This window comes from Nelumbo lutea, chromosome 3 (assembly GCF_056320005.1).
Source record: "Nelumbo lutea isolate HS-2025 chromosome 3, American lotus-T2T, whole genome shotgun sequence".
Taxonomy (NCBI): Eukaryota; Viridiplantae; Streptophyta; class Magnoliopsida; order Proteales; family Nelumbonaceae; genus Nelumbo; species Nelumbo lutea.
Genome location: NC_142686.1, coordinates 35,450,373 through 35,471,252, shown reverse-complemented (window position 1 = coordinate 35,471,252; position 20,880 = coordinate 35,450,373). Strand labels below are relative to the sequence as shown.

The following is a 20,880-nucleotide window of genomic DNA, read 5'->3' as shown; positions in this document are numbered from 1 at the left end:
ACATTCTTGTCTAGCTTAATCACTTCAATCCTTTTACCTCGGTATTTTCAGCCCATCAATTACCTGGCCGATTCAACCATTGCAAATGTCACCCAAGCATTAATTTTGCTAAATGACCTACTATTTGCTAAATGACAAATTTCTTAAAATACCTTTAAGGTTTAGGAAGTTGATTAATTCTATCCTTATCATTTACATGTTGTCTTAAAAATACCTTCAAGTTTTCTGATAATTGTTATTGTTATCTTTAAATATTAACGAAAAAACAAAATGTCAAATTTATCCTTTATTATTTCTCAATTTTTCAAAATAAAACTCAACTGATAAAAAAGTGATTGGTGCTATTTACTTTACATGTTTAAAACCATAAAACCCTAACCCGAAAAAGGTATCCCTCATAACCAAAAAGCTAGCATTAACATCCCACATTTCCTTCACAAACATGGCATACAACAGAGTTGGGTCAGAATTCAAAGCTAAACTATAGAAGGGACTGAAGTTGAACACAGGTTCAATAACCCAATCCTTATAAATCGGGTTAGGTTGTGTTGGAATGTATGCAAATGAAGGAAATCTAGGTTGTGTTCTGATTACACACACGCCATGTTATAGAGCTAAATTGTAGAAGGGGTAGAAATTGAGTTCAGGTTGAACAACGCAAGCACAAGAGTCACAGCGAAGAACATCAGGGAGCCATGGGGGAGAATCCGAGTTCAAATCAGCCCCCCACAATGTCCCACAGCACATCTCCGATACACGGCGGAGATGTGCTGTGGGATGTTGTGGGGGGCTGATTTGATCTCGGAGAATCCAAGCGGTGAGATAGAGGGAGAGAGAATTAAGGGAACATTTGTTGCAGTACATTGTTAGATCTTTACCGGGCCACACCATACGGGAAAGAAGAACATCTTCAGGACCTTCTCGTATTCCACCAAATCCACTACTGAGCCGCAATTGATGCAGCGCCCTGCTCCAGCCTTGATCAGCTTGCTCACTTCTTGCTCTACGCCTCCAACAAAGAAGAAAAACATCCCCTCTGTTTTCTTTCTCCTTCTGAAAACTGATCAATCGCTTCTCTCTTGTGTCATTAGTTTACCTTTTCTTGGGTTTTGATTTACTTCTTCTCGATTAGAAAATAGGAATGAATCAATTCCTTGGAGTTTCTCGAGTTTTCTGATTCTCTAAACCGTATTTCAGAGTTCAGACTTCGGAGCATTGCTCACACTCACACATTTACATTATTGTGCCCAAACTGAACCATATCTCTAACTTCAACAAGATTGTAATATCTACTGTTTCTCCCTCACTCAAGAGTACAAGTTTAGGTTGCTTCGATCTATACGAGTCATCAACCACGACCATCTAGGAAGAACAAAGTGGATGTGTGCACCGATGAGACAGAAGATAGAGATGGAGTAGACTTAATTAGAAGTGGGTTTTCATTTCCGTTTACAACTTGATTGTATAATCATAAAAAGGGTATTTTAAGAATATTTAAAAATATATCAATCATGTGATGTCACATGTGAACAAAGTGTGATGGAAAGTTAACAGCAAGAGAGGTTTTAGACAATTATCAGAAAACTTAAGGATACTTTAAGACAAAATATAAACAATAAGGGTAGAATTAATCAATTTCCTAAAACATAGGGGTAATTTAAGGAATTTGCCCTTTGCTAAAAAACATTCTCTTGGTTGAAAACCATATAATCTAGGCAGTTCAACCATGGACCCATTTGACCTAGTCACTAGGTCACGAGTTGCACACTTAGTGTATGTGCAAACTTTCAAAGACAAAAATGACCCGAGTTACAACTCAAAAACAATTATATGTGTGTGTGTGTGAGAGAGAGAGAGAGAGGAGGGGGCATGACTTGACGCATTCAACCCAAACAGTCGAACTAGTGACCTATCACCCAGAGACAAAAATGATTCGGCCTTCAAATTGGTTTTTAAAACATCGCTTTACCTAGGGCTGCCCATACTCATGATGATAGACTTATTTAACCAAAGACCCCACATGCCCCAGTTTACTTTTAATTTCAACTATAAGCTTCTCACTTAAAATATATCAATCATATTCTCGAGCCAGGGCATGTCATGGTCTAAGTTGGAAGGCTTTTGGAAACTACCCTATATCATTCCTCATATTAAATTATTCCTTTGGTGTCATTGCATGAATGCATTGCCAACTGGTGTAGATCCTACATGCAAACTGTGTTATAAGGAGATTGAAAATATTGATCATTTATTCTTTTATTGTCCAATGGTTCGACCAATTTGGTTTGGTCTTCGCATACCAAATAAAAATGCATCATGAAGCCTACGTGATTGGCTCTCTATCTGGTTTAAAGCTCATTACTCTTCGATTATAGGCCAATCACACTGTCTAATATCAGTGTAAGTACATCTTGTTTATCCTCATTGTGATTGCAATGAAGGTACCAAACTAGACCCACAGAAACATCCATGGCAACACACAAGCCCACGCAGATCCACAACAAGTCCATAACTCGTCGCAGACTTGTGATGAGATCGAAACCATTGCAGTCCTGCAATGGATGAAAACACCATCAATTCACCCGTGACAAGACATCCAGTAAGATCAAATAGGAACATGCCAGATTAGTTCTAATGCCACCCGCACCACGTCACTACAGAAGACCCGCAAAGAAAAGTAACAAACGTGTAGTATGAGAATCCTCGCATGAAAGAAAACTGCATCTTAGAAAGGTCTCATGAGACACATGGCAAACCCCCGGTAGTGTCCCCGTGTCAGTTGACACCGAATCGAAGATCCCCTTTCCAAATAGGAGTCAAATCCCTTTTGGTTCCTTCCTTTCAGGACCTCGGGATCTCCAAACACAACTCTCTGTCAATAAAAACTCATAGCCTACTCTTGCTCCTATCATTCCTTCGCCTTTCAAGGAGACCACCACACCTACAATGGGGATTGTGACTGTGGTTTATTTGGAAGTTTCGAAACAAGGTCTTGTTTGAGAATGACCCAGTCTCATTATCTTCAGCTCTGAGGGGTGTTAATTGGACTGAATTTGGTTTAATCTGATTTAGTCCAATGTGAGTCCATTATAAATGGATCAGGTCCAATCTAATCCAATGAATATTTTAGACTATTTTGGACTAGTCCAATTCAATGTCTGGACCGTCCAATCTGTTCAAATTCATTTTGATTTATATTGGTTTCAACCTAAACCCGGTCCATTGACACCTATATTCTTATCTTATATCAGTGGACCAAATATTGGCTTAATCCAATCCAATCTAATATATATTTTGGACCAGATTGGTCCAATCCACTATGTCTTGTTAGTCCGTCCAATCCATCCAAATTGATTTTACACTGGATAGAGGCCAATCCAAAACTGATCCATTTACACCCTTAAACACCCCTCCCCCATGAATTTTAATAAATACCACCTAATTGGTCACCACTTTTATGATAGAGCCGGGTGATTGGTTATAATTTTTCAGTATCATTGCTGAACCCATTATCTTACCAGCATAAAAGCACAAGTCATGGAATCCAACCTCTTACTACCTAAACCCAGATTTCATCTCCTAAGCGATCCCATGAGTTATTATTCCTTTGCTTCTCCTACTAACAACTCCAATTTTGTCCACAATATACAAGCAATCCTAGGGGACCCCATAAGATTCCTAAAAAATAGTTCCAATGCGACTTGGGACTCCCAATTCCACATGCACACTGCCCTTAATTTTGCTTCAATCAACTCATACAACAACAATATCAAAAACCTTTCACTTGCAGCAACCATGAAAACAAGGAAGTCTAGAAAATTTCTCCTTTTTTGAATTTTTTAATTTTTATAATCCATGTCATTTTCGAAACTACCAATTATAAACTCTACTTTCCCCAAAATTTTCCTAAAATCTCTCTCTCTCTCTCTCTCTCTCTCTCTCTCTCTCCCACACACACATACATGTTCCAAAAACCTAAATAATCTAATATCTTAAAATTTCTCCTAAACAACCTCCCCCAATATCCCCAACTTTCTCCTAAGTTATCTCTAATTTAGTTGAGATTTTCTCTCCTAAATTATCTCTACTTCTTATTTATCTTCTCCCCCACTTTTTATCTACATCTATCTAAAGAAAGTTTGAATTAAAAATTATAAGGATTATTTAAATATTATAATTGATTTAATAAAATCCATATTATTAATAATTATATATTTTTTACAAAATTCATCACAAAATTATGTACAAACAATATAAATTATGATTATCTAGATTATTCAATCTAAATGTTAATCAAATAATAAAAATCTAACATTAAAAATGAAATATTATTTAAATATTTTAATAACAAAATATTAAAATTAATATTTTAAATCAATTAATAATATATTTTAAATAGTTACTGAATAACTTTCAATTACAATAAATAGATTAAGATTTTAAATATTTAATTAAATAACTAAATATTTTAAATAACAAAATATTTAACATAATAACAAAATTATGTATTAATACCACTATGATTTTATGGATTATTAAATTCAACAAGTAATTGATATTTTAAATTTTAAATAATGATATTATTTCAATAAATAAATAATATTATAAATAACTAATTTCATTTATACGAATTAATAATTATAGAAAATAACTTTCAAAAAAATTATTGTTTATTAAAAATAATTTTAAAAACTTGATCTTTATTTATTATATATTTATCTATCTAAAATTAGTATTTATTGTATTTTAATAATTATTTATTGTTTTTGTGATAAATATATTTTCAACAATTATGTATAAATATATTTAAAAAGGTATAAAACTATTTTTGTTTTGTTATTTAATGGAAATTTTTCAATAATTATTGAAGTTTAAACTATTATTATTTATCTTTCTAAATTTAATTTGTTATGTATTTTTGCTATAAATTTTTAATTATTGGACATTAAACAATTGTTCACGGGTTGGTTCGACTCAGTTGTATGTTGTTTGGGCAACCAAATCGACCTAGTCAAGTTGGGAGGCTGGCCATTCAAGTTATATCATTTTGGATCAATTTTTGGTTTGGTCAATTGGTTCAAAAGATATAAACTTAAAGAATTAAATTTAAAAATTGAGTTTAAAATAAAAAAAATTATAATGGAATTATTAAAATAAATAAATTTTAAAATAAAGTTTATGATATAAACTATTTTAGCCTAAGAAATATTGGAATTTTCTCACTTTCCCATGTTAAAAAATATATTTAAAATATAAAATATTAATATATATCTATGGTCGGGTCATTCGATTTTAGTCAACTTAAAAATGGCCAACGCGAAACCGATCCAACCCAGTCGGGTTCGGAAATTGTTAAACCAAAGCTTAGTAGAAATACTAGAAATCAGGTTGGTCAGTTTCATTAGTTTGATTCGGAATAGTAACGGGGCGGGGTGGGGACAAGAAGCCCCTCCTCATCCCCGTCCCCACAAAAATCCTCATCCACGTCCCCATCCCTATCCCCACTAACGGGGATAAAGTTATCCCCATCCCCATCTCCATAGGGATCCCCATTCCCCGTGACTTTATAATGTCAACCATTATATTTTGTTTTTGTTTTTTTTTATTTTATTTAACAAATAAAAAAAATAATTAAAATTTTCAATCCTATTAGAAAATATTCAAACTTATCCAACCATATTGTTAAAAATATTAACATATAGGCGTATGTGTACATATATACATATATAAGCGTATGTGTATATACATATATATTAGTGGGGATCAAGGTCCACACGAGGCAGGGAGTGCTCTCTCCGTCCCCGCCAATGGGGATGAAAATTTACCCATCTTTATCCCCGTGGGGGGAAAATCATCCCCATCCTTGCCCCATTCGGGGCATATCCCCACGGGGATCAGGGGAATGGGGAAAATTGTCTTCCCTAAGTTTGATAAACAATTCTATCTAAAATTAATTGTTCTTATTTTTGTATTGTAAAAAAAATATTAAAAGTAGTATATAAAATATAAATGATTATTAATTATTATATAAAACAATTGTATGCTCTTACATATTTCTATTGTTTATCTTTAACTTAATAAATCACGTGCATCGCATGGATCCCTGTTAGTAACTAAATAAAAATGTCATTATAGTTTTTACATTATGACTTGATAGATGAAGACTCGGGGCAAAAAGGGAGTTGTAGATGATTATCATGAATTACAGAGCAACTTAACACTTGGAGCATAGAGTTATGCTTATTTATAACCCATTGAGGAGAAAACTAAACACCCAATAAAATACACCTCCAAGAGAGGAAATCCTTCTTCAACTATGCATTTAAGGATCCATTTGGTTTGCACTCAGAATCAGAATCAGAATTGAAATCGGAATCAAAATCCTCCATAATTGGAATCGAAATGGTCCATTCCCATAATCTATTTGGTTCAGACAAGAATGGGAATGAGAATTGGAATCAGCAGGAATAGAACCTCATTCCCAAGAAAGGGGTAGGGAATGGGCATTCCCTCAAATGGAGGAATGTCATTCCAGCAGGAATGGGAATGGGGTTTCGATTCCATCCAACCAAACAGTTGGAATCGTAATAGCTCATTCCGGCTCCGATTCCAAACCCATATTTCCATGAACCAAATAGGGCCCAAGTAATTGAGGAAGCATATTTAGAGGAGTTTCATTCATTGACTTAGAATTTCCAAAACAGGCCCTAACAATTCCCCACGTAGAGGTAGCAGATCCAGAATTTTGCAGAAGGGCATTGAAAAAATGAATGCATTTCTTAGTCCTCATCTATCCAGAATTTTCTCCTTTTTTGAAATTTTTATTTTTTTATTCAATGTCATTTTTGAAACAACCAATGAGATGCATTTTCCTATAACCTAAATAATATTTTCTCTTAAAATTTCTCTTAAACTACCTCCCCCACTATCCCCCACTTTCTCCAAAATTATCTACAATTCCTAATTTATCTTTTAAATTATCTCTAATTCCTATTTATCCTCTCCCCTAGTTTTTATCTATATCTATCTAAAGAAAGTATGGACTAAAAAATTTAAGGATTATTTAAATATTCTAATAAAATTATAAAATAAATTTAAAATATTTACTAAAAAACACAAAAAATAATTTTATATTTTTATAAAATATATCAAGAAATTATGTACTAACAATTTAAATTACGTTTTTGTGGATTATCAATTTAAATGTTTTCAAATATTTAATAATATGTAATAGTTTTAAATAAAGAAAATTCAAATAAAAAAATAAATATTTTATAGATTATTTAAATATTTAAATAACTAATTTTTATCATAACTAGATTTTAAATAGTTAAAATAACGAAATTATGTAATAAATTTAAAAAGTTTCTTCAAAGTAGAAAAATAATTATAACATAATATTGAAATTAATAATAATTTAATATATTACAAAATTAATAATGGAATTATGCTATAATAGTATAAATTATGATTTTGTGGATAGTTAAATTCAATAAATAATTAATACTTTAAAATTTAAATACTTTGCATATTATTTAAGTATTTAAATAACTAAATATTTTAAATGACAAAATATTTAACATAACTAAAATTTAAATAGTTAAAATAAAGAAATTATGTAATAAATTTAAAAAAAAACTGAAAAGTAGAAAAATAATTATAACATAATACTGAAATTAATAATAATTTGATATATTTACATAATATTGTAAATAACTAATTTCACTTATATCAAGTAATAATTTGAGAAAATAACTTTCAAAAAAATTAATACTTATTAATAAAAAATTTAAACTCTTAACCTGTATTTATTATGTAATTACACATATTAAAATTAATATTTATTGTATTTCAGTAATTATTTATTGTTTTTTGTGATAAATGTTTTCAATGATTATGTATAAATTTATTTTGTTTTGTTATTGAACAGAAAACTTTCAATAATCATTGGTGATTAAACTACTATTATTGAACTTTTTAAATTTAATTTATTGTACTTATTGTATTTTTGTTATAACTTATTGATTCATATTTATTAGAGATTAAACTATTATTTGAGATTATACTATTTATTAACTAAGCTCATATATTTTTAGTACTTATTTAATTATTGTAATTATTTTATTACTTTCATTATTAATATAGTTTCAATAATTGTGTATTTTTGCTATAAATTTTCAATAATTATCAGAGATTAAACTATTGTTATTTATTAAAAATGAGACTATTAATTTAGCTAAAATTATGAGTGTTCATAAGTTGGTTTGGTTCAGTCGTGGGCTATTTGGCTAACCAAATTGACCTATTTAGGTTGGAGAGTTGGTCAACTGAAACCGACTGACCTTTTGTGAAAACCCACTCAAGTTGTATTAGTTTAGGTCGATTTGTTGGTTTGGTCAAACGGTTCAAAAGATTTAAACTTTAAAATTAAATTTAATTTTAAAAAATACTGTGCAATTGTTAAAAAATAAATTTACAAATTAGATTTATGATATAAAACATCTTAGACTAAGAAATATGGGAAAATTCTTACTTTTTCATATTAAAAATTATATTTAAAATATAAAATATTAATATATATCCATGGTTAGGTTGGTCGATTTTGGTCAATTTACAAATGACTAAAGTGAAGCTTATCTAACTTGGTCGAATTGGGAATTATTTGAACCAAATCTGACCCAAAGTACTAGAAAACCGACCAACTCGGTCGAGTTGATCGGGTTGGCGGTTTCATCAATTTGATCAATAAACCTAATTGAAATTAATTATTGTTATTTTTGTATTATAAAAAATTATTACAAATAGTATATAAAATATGAATAATTATTAATTATTTAAAAGTTGAAAATATAAAATAATTGTATACTCTTATGTGTTTCTATTAGGGTCATTTACTAGAACATGCCTTATAGCTTTACATATTTACTTAAACCTACCTTATAGTTTCCATTTTACTAAATGATCCCATATATTTCACAACTTATTTACTTAATCAACCTTTCATTAAGGAGTGTTTGTTTTGCCTTTAGGCCCATGATTTTTTATTCCAAAAATACCCTTAACACTTTTTTTATAGAAAACAAAATTAACCAAAAATTAGCCAATAGAGTGGTTGCCCATGTCTTAGTATGGGCAAAATGGTATTTTTATTTTCTTTTGATTAAATTTATTCAAATGAATATCAGGGTCAACAATGTCATTTTTCACTGCCATCTAATGGAAGATTGATTAAATCCATTGCAAATAAGTGGTGTTTTAGTAAAATGCTAACTATAGGGTAGATTTTAGTAAATCCATGAAACTATAAGGGGTATTTTAGTAAATAACAATTTCTATTATTTAGCTTTCACTTAATAAACTCCGTGCATCGCATGCATGGGTCCCCGTTAGTGGTTATTAAAATATTAGCAAGAGACCTCAATGTCAGTTCCTTCTAACCCATGGCTAATCTTATCTGAACAAAACCTCTATAAGAATTATGGGTTCAGATCTTCTGCCAACATGTCCCAACTGGCAATTACAGCCGTGTATTGGGAACATCTCCTCATGAATGACAATAGAGATTTTCCCAATGTATAGGTAAAGTGGCCTGTTGGAATACCGTAGGTAGTGTTGTGTTGGTAGCAATCCCTGCCCAAGAATTACTTGAATCAACGAATTTTCAATTTCCATTATTTGTTTGAATTTGGATTCAAATTCAATCCTTTTAAGGGTGATACAAATTTGAACCATTTATAATTGGATCAACCATGGATTCACCCTATCCAATCCAATATGTGTGTTCGCACACATATATACAGAAGGTGTTCAACAACCTGCATGGTTGGTTTTGCTTTTGAAAACAAAAACAACTTCTACATCAGCAAAATTGTATTGATTTTTTATGTGAAAACTGTTATTGTTTTCAAAAACAAAACCAACTGTGTTGTTGAACACCCTCATACTTAAAAATTATATTAGAACTATTAGTAAAGTTGCTTTGGATGTTGTATTTTCACTAGATAGGGGTGCTCACGGTTCAGTTAACCGAACCATGGGGTATTTTTTCAAATTGAAACGATATGATTGGTTTTTTAAATATCTAAACTGAAGCCAAACCGATGCAATCAATTAACTGATTTAACCGCGGTTTGGTTTTTTATTTTTCTTATGCACTTAAAATAAAAGAAAAATAAATAAAACTGTCGATGGTTGCTAGTGTTGGACTACTGGTGCCGTTGGTTGCTGTCGGTGCCAAACTGGTTGGTGCCGGTGGTTTCCATCGAGTGTCCCCTGAATGAGAACCTGAGAGGTGGCGCGGCTAGCGCTTGATAGAGACGCACAGAGGAGAAGTGAGAGAGAGAAGAGAGAACTGAGAGAGTGAGAGAGGCCGGCATTGGTGCTTGCTTGTCGGGCTGGTTAGACCTTTGGTGCTTGCTTGCCAACGAGGCGGCGACCAGCGTTGCCGCTTGGTGTTGCTGTGCTGGTGGTTGGCGGGGGCCGTGCAACCGTCTGGACTCTAGAGTGAGGAATACAAAGAGAATTGATGGAGTGAGAGAAGAAAACTGAGAGAATTGAGTCAAAGAAGAAGAGAAGAGAGAAAATGAAGAGAAGAGAAAACTGAGTGAGTAAGAGAAAAAAAGAGAAAAGACAAAAGAGAAAACTGGCACTTTGGGAGTCTGGGGAAAAGACAAAAGAGAACTGGCACTCTAGCAGAGGTAGACGATTGAACTTTCAATTGAAAGGTTCAAATATTGAAATTTGAACTGCTAAAAGTCTCTCATGATGCCGCTTTTCAAAAAAACAAATTGATAGGCGATTGGGCGTCGAATAAACCGAAATCTTTTATTCGATTTTCAACAAAACTAAAAAATATAATATAAATATATATATATATATATATATATATATATATATATATATATATATATATATATATATTATATAAAATATGTATTATTGTATATATCGATCGGTTCGGTTAGCTGCCAGTTTTTTAAAATGGTTAACCAAAACCAAACCATTTAACTGAATCGGTCGGTTTGGTTCTGGTTGGTTCATTTTTTTTTGGTTTTTTCTACTCACCCTTATCACTAGATATTCATAGGTCCAAGTTCCATACAAGATTTTTTAATTCATTTTGTTCATAAAATAGAATATTAATGTCATTTTTAGTTCAGTTTGTACATAGAAATTTTTGGTAAATATAAATAGATTATGGTCATTTACTAGAACACCCCCTATAGTTTCACAAATTTTCTTAAACCTACCCTATAGTTTGCATTTTACTAAAACACACCTTATAGTTTGCAACCTATTTATGTAATTGACCTTTCATTAAGAACTCTTTGGTTTGCCATCTGAAATAGTAACATGATCACTTAAATTAAGTGGAAAATGTTTAAGGGCATGGACTCATGGTTATTTATTCCAAAAATATCCCTAAACTAAGTGGATCTATGGTTGTTTATTCCAAAAGTACCCCTAACACTTTTTTGTATATAAAACAAAATTGACCAAATAGAAAAAATAGTGGTTGTCTGTGTTTTATTAGGGGCAAAAATGGAATTTTTGTTTTTAGTTTATTTTGATTAAATTTATTTGAATGGATGTTAGGGTTCAAGCTGTCATTTTCCACTCTCATCTAATAGAAGGCCAATTAAGTAAATAAATTGCAAACTAAAGGGAATGTTTTAGTAAAATACAAACTATATGATAGGTTTTAGTAAATTCATGAAACTATAGGGGTGTTTTAATAAATGACCCATTAAATTATTATATTTTTATAAATAAAATGTAAGATTTTGATTATTTTTAGTCTAATTCATTTACAATTTAACATGCAATTGTAATTCAAGTTCAATTTGAATCCATTAGACATCCAATAGATATGATTCCATTCAAATTCGAATATAAATAAATTAAATTTAGATCTACCTATATTCAATTCAAATTCAATTCGATCTATTTGCACCCTAAAAAAGCACAACTTGTCTTATAACCCAAATGGCAATTCTAAGCACCATATCTAATCGTGATGGAGAATTTGTCTTATAATCCATATGTCCCTAGTCTTATTTGTCTTGTCCATTGAATTAACTAATATTTAAAAATCAGTTTGGCTTGTAGTTAGAATTGGAATCGAAATGATTTATTTACATAGTTTGATAGATAGGAAGAGGAATAAAAATTGAAATCAATACAAATGAGATTTCATTCTCAAGGGAGGGGGTAGCGAATGTTCATTCCCTCAAACGAGGGAGTGTTATTCTTTAGGTTCATCCGATTAATAACTGGATATAACATTTTGGTTCTACCAAAAAAAAGATATTACATTTTGTGGTTGATTTGATTCAGTTCGATCATGATTACATACTTAAATGGATATCTGACTATCCGAGTCGGTCTTAAATCAATAGGATCCGAATTCTGACGGGATTAAACCCGATCCATCTTCAGCCCTATGTTATTACTAGAACTTCTCAGGCTATAAATTGACCAAGTATCGGCGATGTACCGAGAAGAGAAAGGAAGAAATTCTCTTGTTTTTCCCTGTTTTCTTTTGATACTCGGTTGTGTTCGGCCACGATGATCTGGTTGGAAGCTGTTCTTCCTTTGGGAATCATTGCTGGAATGCTCTGTGTGATGGGAAATGCTCAATATTACATCCACAAAGCTGCTCATGGCAGGGTAAGTAAAAAAATTGTCAATTGAAACTAAAAATTCTCTCTGAGTTTATTTTTTATTAGAAAAGTAAACACTTGAGATACAAATTTTGTTGAAATCTTCAGCCGAAGCACATTGGAAACGATGGATGGGATGTGGCCATGGAGAGACGAGACAAGAAGTTGGTGGAGAAATTCGCTGCTTCTCGCGATTAGGTCAGATTTTGATTCTAGATTCTATTAACCTTGCAACCTATTGATTTGTCTCTTTTCAATTTGGGATCATTTTAGGGTTATTTTCTGTGAATGCAATTCATTTGAAATAACTTATTGGCACGTTTGGTTAGGTTTGTAACTTGTTTTGCTCTGATTTGATGTTGGAGTTTGATTAATCTTGTTTTTATGGGTGCTTGTTTCTCTAGTCAGGGTTTCAATTTGATGCGTCCTACTCCTTTTGCCATCTTGAAGTTGGAATTAAGGAGTCTGTTTTTATTGGACGGGTAGATAGTTCATTTATCATCTATTTCCTGTTTCTGAGTTGCTGCAGTTTTATTGAATTGGTGCTTGGTTTTGGTTGATATTGAATCAATTTCTTCAGTCGTACCTGCTGCTTTTGGTTTTAAACCACTTGAGGTTTCTGAAATTTGGGGCGTCCTATGTTCTTTTAAGCGTTTATTTTGAAGACTGCCCTTTTATATGATTGCAAAAGTAAAACCTTTTGTTATGGAAAGCTTCGATCCAGCACCCAGAATGCACCTAGCTGGACTGTTCAGATTTTTGGTAACGGGTCCTTGCATAACATATGGGACTCCTACTACTGAACAAAATAAGAATGTTTGACGAATTGCACATGAACAAAATCGAGCTCCTGATTGTCACTCTATCGAGTATTGACTGGAAAACATTGTCCACTTTTAGATGTGGATTAATAGTTATAAGCAAGATCATTTTAGCAAAAAGAAGTCAAGAAATCAAGTCAAACCCTGAACCCATCCCAATTTGAGTTGGGTTAGGATAGGGATTCAATAACTCGGGGTGAGTTAGGGTTAACCTCAACCTGACCTAACCCAACCCAACTTGCTCCTGTACTAGTAGAAAGTAACCCAATATTTGACTCAGGGGAAAGGGTGGTGGTTTTGCTCTCAAGACATTATTAAAGGTGGGATGAGGTGTTTTTCTTGGTGAAGAATCATCTGAGTGGTTATGCATTGCAAACCATTAGACCATTTAAAACTAGTGGTGCAATTATCTTCCTGCCATTTGAGTTACCACCATGATAACATTGCTCTCTATCACTGGTCACCAAGAGTAAACTTGAGAATGAAAGGAAATGTGCTAGCATAGGTAATATTCAGACTTCATAGAGATTAAATTACAAAAGTTGGATGGTCTAAGTGGTGGGTACTTAGGTATTTCTGAGGAAACAAAAAACCTTATAAATCTTTTCATGGCTAAGATTAAAATTGCTCAAAATAAAGTTGGTCCCCATCCCTAGATCTATCAAAGTGAGAATATTTGCAATGAACACTGTGGTATGGGTGGTTTCCTCCTAGGAATGCAAATTGCACGATACCATTTGGCTATGCATCAGTCAATAAACCAAAAAGATGGGAGATTCTTCTCAATACGTGACCTATGAAAAGAAGCTCCTTTTGTGCAGATGTATTGTTGAAAATCACATGGAATCATAAAAACCAGAAAGTAGAGAAGAAGCTAACATCTACATAGGGAAATATACCAAGGGGGTGATCAATCAAACTTTGATTGATGGGTGCAGATTCAGAAGTCATTTTGCTGATTGATTGAAAATGTCCTATATACCTACTAATAATAATCCAGGCACATGTCACCTATGAGAAAAGTGATTTCAAATGTATCACATTTTTTATCGATAACAATAAGCTTTATTTTAAGATAGGAAGAATTAATACAAGAGAAAGGGGAGGTAAAATGGCTTAACTCCCCACCAACAAATTACAAAGAAAGATGAATTAAAAATTAGCTCAAAACAAAGACACCCTATTCGCCCCTTGCTTGGCTAACCCATCAGCAAATGAGTTGGCATTTCTTTTCACCCAGCTGTACTTCACCTCATTGTCCCTAGCAAGCCATTTGAATTTATTCCTTTCATTTCTATAGCTCCGCATGCTATTGTTGTCTTCCTTAAGCCATCTAATCACCACCTCCGAATTACCTTCAAAGACCAATCTTCTGATGTTCAACTCTCTTGCTTTTTGGATTCCTTCCAGAGCTGCAAAGATCTCAGCCCTGAGAGAGTCACCTTCTCCAATTAGGCCTGAAAACAAAGCTAGAATAATCCCTTCCTCATTCCTGAACACACCCCCAATCTCAAAAGGCCCTGGATTTCTAAAACTACTCCCATCAAAGTTCAGTTTTATGAATCCAGAGGGTGGGGAAGTTCAAAGGGGGCTAGAAATTCTCTTAACTTAGCATAGTTAACTCTCTTTCCAATTTCTCAGCAAGTCAGTCATGGAAAAATCTGTAAAAAGGTCCAATGATTTCAGCCAGTGAACCAGCCTTACGTGTGTCATATATATTAAGCTCTCAGCTGTTAATTCCTTGTCTAAAAAAATACATGAGTTTCTTTCTTCCCATAAGGATCAACAAACTTCTTCCCTAATGCATCTCCACATAATCCTCCCTCTTTTCTTAGGCCTGCTGAAATAGGAAGGAAAGAACAAACTTTGCACATTCAAGGGAGGATTCCAATTACACCCAAAAAGGGAGAAAGCCCACTTCCAATTAGCTTTAGCATATAGGCAAGTAACCGTAAGGTGGTAGCCAGTTTCCCCATCAACCTTGCAGAGAGAACACTTATGCAGGGAAAAACAAGAATTGGGTCTCTTTCTTTGAAGCAGGTCACTTGTGTTAATTCTTTCTAGGAAAGTTTCCCAGCAAAAACTACTAACTCGAGGAGGAATGGGCTTACTCCATACCTCTTTAACAAGGAAGGGCATCCCAAGAGGTTCAGGGGGTTGAGTTAAGGTTTCAAAGGAGCCACAAGGGAAGGTACCCGAGGAGGGGGGCCAAATTCTGATATCTTCCTTAGTAGGGTCCAGGAAAACATTGTCAAGGATATTTAACAAATTCCAAACGCAGCTCATATTTGTATCCCTAGTGGCCCTTCCTAGTCCCAGGTTCCACCCAAAGCTAGAAGTTGAGTCTGAAGGAACTAAGAAAGAAGAGATAGGTTCATTTTTGAGGTTTGACAAAGCATACAAAGAAGGAAACTGTTCCATCAAAGGGGAACCCCCAACCCAAGTTTGTTCCCAAAACTTTATTAGGTTACCTAAGTTCATGCCATACCTGATCCAAGGGGAGAAAGTTGGAAAAATATCATGGATGGCTCTCCATAGAGAGCCATGAATGCTAGCCACTATCTTCGTCCATGTGATTTTCAGGTTCCCATGTGAATGCTAGCATTCATTGTCCTTGAGCCCATGAATGCTAGCCACTATCCTCGTCCACAATTTGTCCATTTCCAAAGGAAACCTCCACAACCACTTCCCCAACAAAGTCATGTTTCTTTTTCTAATATTCTCCATCCCAAGACCTCCCAGTTTTTTACTTCTAGTTACCACCTCCCAACACTCCCTATGATTCCTCTTCTCCTCTCCTGGCTTCCACAAAAAGTCCCTCATTAACTTTTCCAACATGTTGGAGACCTCGGTGGGAATCTTAAACACTGACAATAAGTAAACATGTAAGTTAGCTAGGGTAGACCTAATCAAAGTTATCCTCTGATAGATAATTTTTCCTTCAGGAAGCAAGTTTTTTCTTGGATCTTTCCACCACCGGGTTCCAAAAGCTTTCTTTTTTGGGATTATCTCCTAAGGGGAGGCCTAAGTAATTCAAAGGCCAATCTGAAATTGCACAACCTAACACACCTGCATAATTTCTTATTTCCCTCTCCTCCATGTTCACCCCCGCTATACAACTCTTATCAAAGTTCACCTTGAGATTAGACATTTGCTCAAAGAGTTGTATTGCCAATTTTAAGTTCCTAATCCAATTTAAGTCCCCACCTTCATGGAAAAGAATTTTATCATTTGCAAATTGCAAGTGTGTAAGTGGAATTTCCTCCCTTCTACTCTCCATCCTCTTAGTAAATTCCTTGAATCAACTTTATGAATCAATCTCCCAAGAACATCCGCAATCAATGTGAATAAAAAGGGAGAAAGTAGGTCACCTTGCCTTGTTCCTCTCAAGGCAGGGAAAAATCCACCACAGTTCCATTCACCAAAATAGAATGGTGGCAACTCCACCCAAATCCATTTGCACCATCTATCCCCAAACCCAAAGCATCTCAACACCTGCAACAAAAATGTCAACCAAGTCATAAGCCTTTTCTAGGTTTAGCTTGCAAACCACTCCCTTCTTTATTTTGCTAAAACTCTACAGACTCTCATTTGCAATCAGGATTTTATCAGTGATCTGTCTTTCCTTCACAAATGCTCCTTGGTTGGGTGCAATAATAGTAGGGAGAACTTTCTTCATACTAATATATGGCACTTTTCCAATAAATCCTTCAGTTGTGATGCCTCTCTCTTCTTTGGGACTAGGGCAATAAATGTAGAGTTCAACCCAGATAGTTGTCTGATAGGAGTGTTTAGATTTGCTGGCCACAAGATGCTAGCAACAACACTAGCAATATTTAATGTGGCACCACCTGTCCTAGACATGCTAAAATGTCTATTTGTGCGGATACTAAAAATTTTCACATTTTCACTTTCAATCTAAACCCTAACAAGAGCTTCTCTTCTCCCTAACATGCTCCTCTTTCACCATTTCTCTGCTCTTCCCTTTACCTCACTCATGCTCTCACTGGCATGCAAACCTGCTCTCACCTGAGAACTCTTGAGACTGGAAATCAGGACCTGCCACACTAAGTCTATAAACCAAAATGTCAGTTCTTTGGCAACAATGAACCTAAAGAACACTAAGGTGGGAAATGAAACCCAAGGGCAAAAATGAGAATGGAAGATTGAAGAATCCTTTAAATGTCATTTTGTATGACTAATCCAGGAGAAACATGAATAAAGATATGAAAATTTGAAATAGGCATTAGAAAACCAGTAAACCTTTACATACTGACAAAATTAAGTTCCAAGAAAAACAAAAACCATTGATCACATGTAAAATCTCAGATGAAGGGAGAAAATAAACATGAGGGGGTAGCTAATAGCATAAAGAAAGGAGGTTCTAAGAACCCATCAAACCCAAAAGTCAAAACTGAGGAGCAAATTCGTAGAAAATATGGAATACAAACTCATGAAACAAGGCAAGGAGAGCGTGAAATAATAGTCTCCATTTCTAAACTCAATCCCATTCTGAAACTAAAACCATAAGAAGGCAGGTCAAGCTGTTGCTCTTCAAGTGAAAGGTGGGCACTTGAGATTTGGCATTTACTATTATTATCTACTATTTGCAGGCCTGTGGATGAAGAGAGGGATCAATCTTCTTGTGGGGTATTAGGAAACCTGTGTCAAAGGAAGTATGTTCTTGATCTACTTGAAGGAACAAGGTTGTTGGGTGCTAAACTAGTTGAATCACCTATAGAGCCAAATGTTAGACTCAATGCAGATACAAATCAATTGTTTGATGATTTGTTTATAATTATACATAATTTTGCGAGTTTCATTTCTGAAGGAGTTTTAGGAGGGTTGAAAATTAATATCTGTACACATCTGCAGAATCTAGGGCACATCTTTGCTTGATATTCTTTTTAAGCTTGTTCCATAATGAGTCTAGCATTTATTCTATGGTTGGGGCAGTTTTCCTTTACCCTCTTTTTATTTGTTAATACATTCATGTGCCCACAAAAATAAAGGCAACATTGCACCCCACCTTCATTATATGAATGTATGACTGGCTTTGCTGGTAAAGACCTGAAGTCATTAGATGTAATTCCCAATGTTCATTGCTTGAGATGGTGACCTGTTACTGCCGGTCCATCCTGCCCATTTGATGAGGTTTTCAGATATTTCCTTTTTTTTTTTGCACTAGACTTGCAATTAACACTTTTTTGTTACCAAGAAAAGAAAATCATATGCATTGTTGCTTGACAATATTGTATGTTCTTCAAAAGAATTTTTAGTATGTTATATTATATAACTAAAATAACTAAATAATTATCAATAGAATCTTTAAGGTTCATGGTAATTTAGTTCCTCACCCAGATGTGAGGGAGGACAGGTGAGATAAAGGTATCAGAATTAGGGATAAAAAAAGAAGTTTTCAGTTTTTGGTTTTAACATTTATACGTGCAATATCTTAGCTCAACATTTTTGTCTGGCTCAAAGAAAAATTGTGATTTATTTATAATATAGAAAAGAGGCCCCCAATACAATCTGGGTTTGATGTTTCCAGCTTAAACATTGTTGATGATTTAAACAAAATGCTGCTAATTAATGGGCCAACAGATTCTGTTCCCTAGGTCTGTGCTGAATGAACACCATCATCATCGAAGTCCCAATTTGCTTTGCTTCTAGAACATTCTATTATCTTTGATACAAGGTCTCCTTTCATGGATCTCACTTCGCAGACCAAAATGCCTTGGGTGTCTCCTACATGCCTTGACTGAGGCAAGGTTGCTCATATTTAAGGCTTCTGGTCTACTTCTAAATAACTAAAGAATTCTTAATCTCTCTTGATTGATATTAGGATGCATTCCAACTAGTAGTAGCATGAGCTCCAGGATTATTTGGGATCATTTACTCAATTTGGAATATGCCTTAAGGAGCCCCATTTTTTTATGCTATTTTGTTAATTTCTCTCACCGGATCATTCTTAGCTATGTATGGTGCCAACTTTTCTATGAACTTTCACCTGTTTTATTCAATTATCTAATGTGTATTCTACCTACATTCTTATGGGATCCAGTTCATGTTATGCAGGAAGTGGTTCCAATTGTCTCGTTTAGAAAGGAATAAGGTGCTCCTGCAATCTTTCAGAATTGTTGTAAGAGGTGTTTTAAAGACATTTCATACGATGATTCAGTTCCCTATTGTTTTGGATGATATGAATCTTTAGATGTTTGTAGACAATTTGAGAACCATGCTGTTTCAGGTCATCCTAAAAGCTGGCTTGTCAAATTTACTAGCTTTTACAGATGCTATTGGACATTCTGCAACTGTCTTTAATTACTGTTACATAACTTGAGTATTAGCTACTCTGTTGGATTTGAGCACATATAACGCGATTTAGGTGACTGTTGTGTTGACTTATTGTTATCGAAAGGTCCATCTGATTAAGAGTGCCCAAGCCTCATGATTTGTCACAATTTGATGATGCTGTTTTATGAGCTTCAATAATAGTTTGTCTGGGTGATGCACTCTGATGAGTAAAACCCTGCTAGTTACCACTCTACCTGTGATTATGTATATGTACCATTTACCGGCTTATTTTCAATCTAAATGGAAGAGAATGAATGTCGTTTTGATCGTTTCTTCCCGTTTTTTTCACATTGCAACTTTTTCTTTTTCAGACTTGTCTGTTGATAGGCCCTACCAATATAAAACATCACCATATAATCATATTTATATTCTTTTTGAACATATTTCTGTGTTTTGTTTTTATTGTTTTGAGACGAGGATGTATTTCTCCTACAAGTATGCAAAGGTGGTACCAAAACAACTTATTCAATCATATTTTATGGCAATATCCAATTACCCCCGTATATTTGACAAAGGGTCACCATTGGCATTTTATTATTATCTACAGAAAGAAACTGATACTAAAACTATTTAGGTTTGACCATTATCCAAGATTATGTGCATTTAGAACTTGCACATGAACAAACCTTTTTGTGGTATGAATGTGGGCCCTATAGACCGGAATCTATTTAAGTAATTTTTCAGTAATGAAAAGCTTTATCAGAGTTTCAGAGTTCTATTCTCATTTATCTGAATGGAGTGAAATCGGTTTTCTGGTTTCAAGGGAGTTTCCCAATGGGGGGGGGGGGGAATTATACCCGAGTGAAATCGTGGATTGAAGATTAGGTTTTCGACCCCTCAACGGATCCTTGGAGCTTTGGAAATTCGGAATCCATGACATCAAAACCTTTAATGAATTGTCTTGGCCCCACCTTCAATTTGATGAAGTGACGTCTAACATTCGTAGTTTTAAATCTTCGTGTCATTGTGGGGAGCGTAATGTGTTCGGGCTTGAAAAAATGTGTACATGCTCATAGGCCTCTTCACTCCGACCTCAGAGT

At 34.0% G+C, this 20,880-nt stretch overlaps 1 protein-coding gene across 1 annotated transcript; it reads left to right on the top strand.

Annotated features, from left to right (window-relative positions):
* The first annotated feature begins 12,480 nt into the window (after positions 1–12,480).
* Positions 12,481–19,928, top strand: LOC148864209 (NADH dehydrogenase ubiquinone 1 alpha subcomplex subunit). Its single transcript, XM_088980169.1, has 3 exons — positions 12,481–12,669; positions 12,771–12,860; positions 19,562–19,928. Exons 1-2 carry the CDS (start codon positions 12,568–12,570, stop codon positions 12,858–12,860), a joined length of 192 nt encoding a protein of 63 aa, XP_088836295.1. The 5' UTR covers positions 12,481–12,567; the 3' UTR covers positions 19,562–19,928.
* The last annotated feature ends 952 nt before the right edge of the window (positions 19,929–20,880 follow it).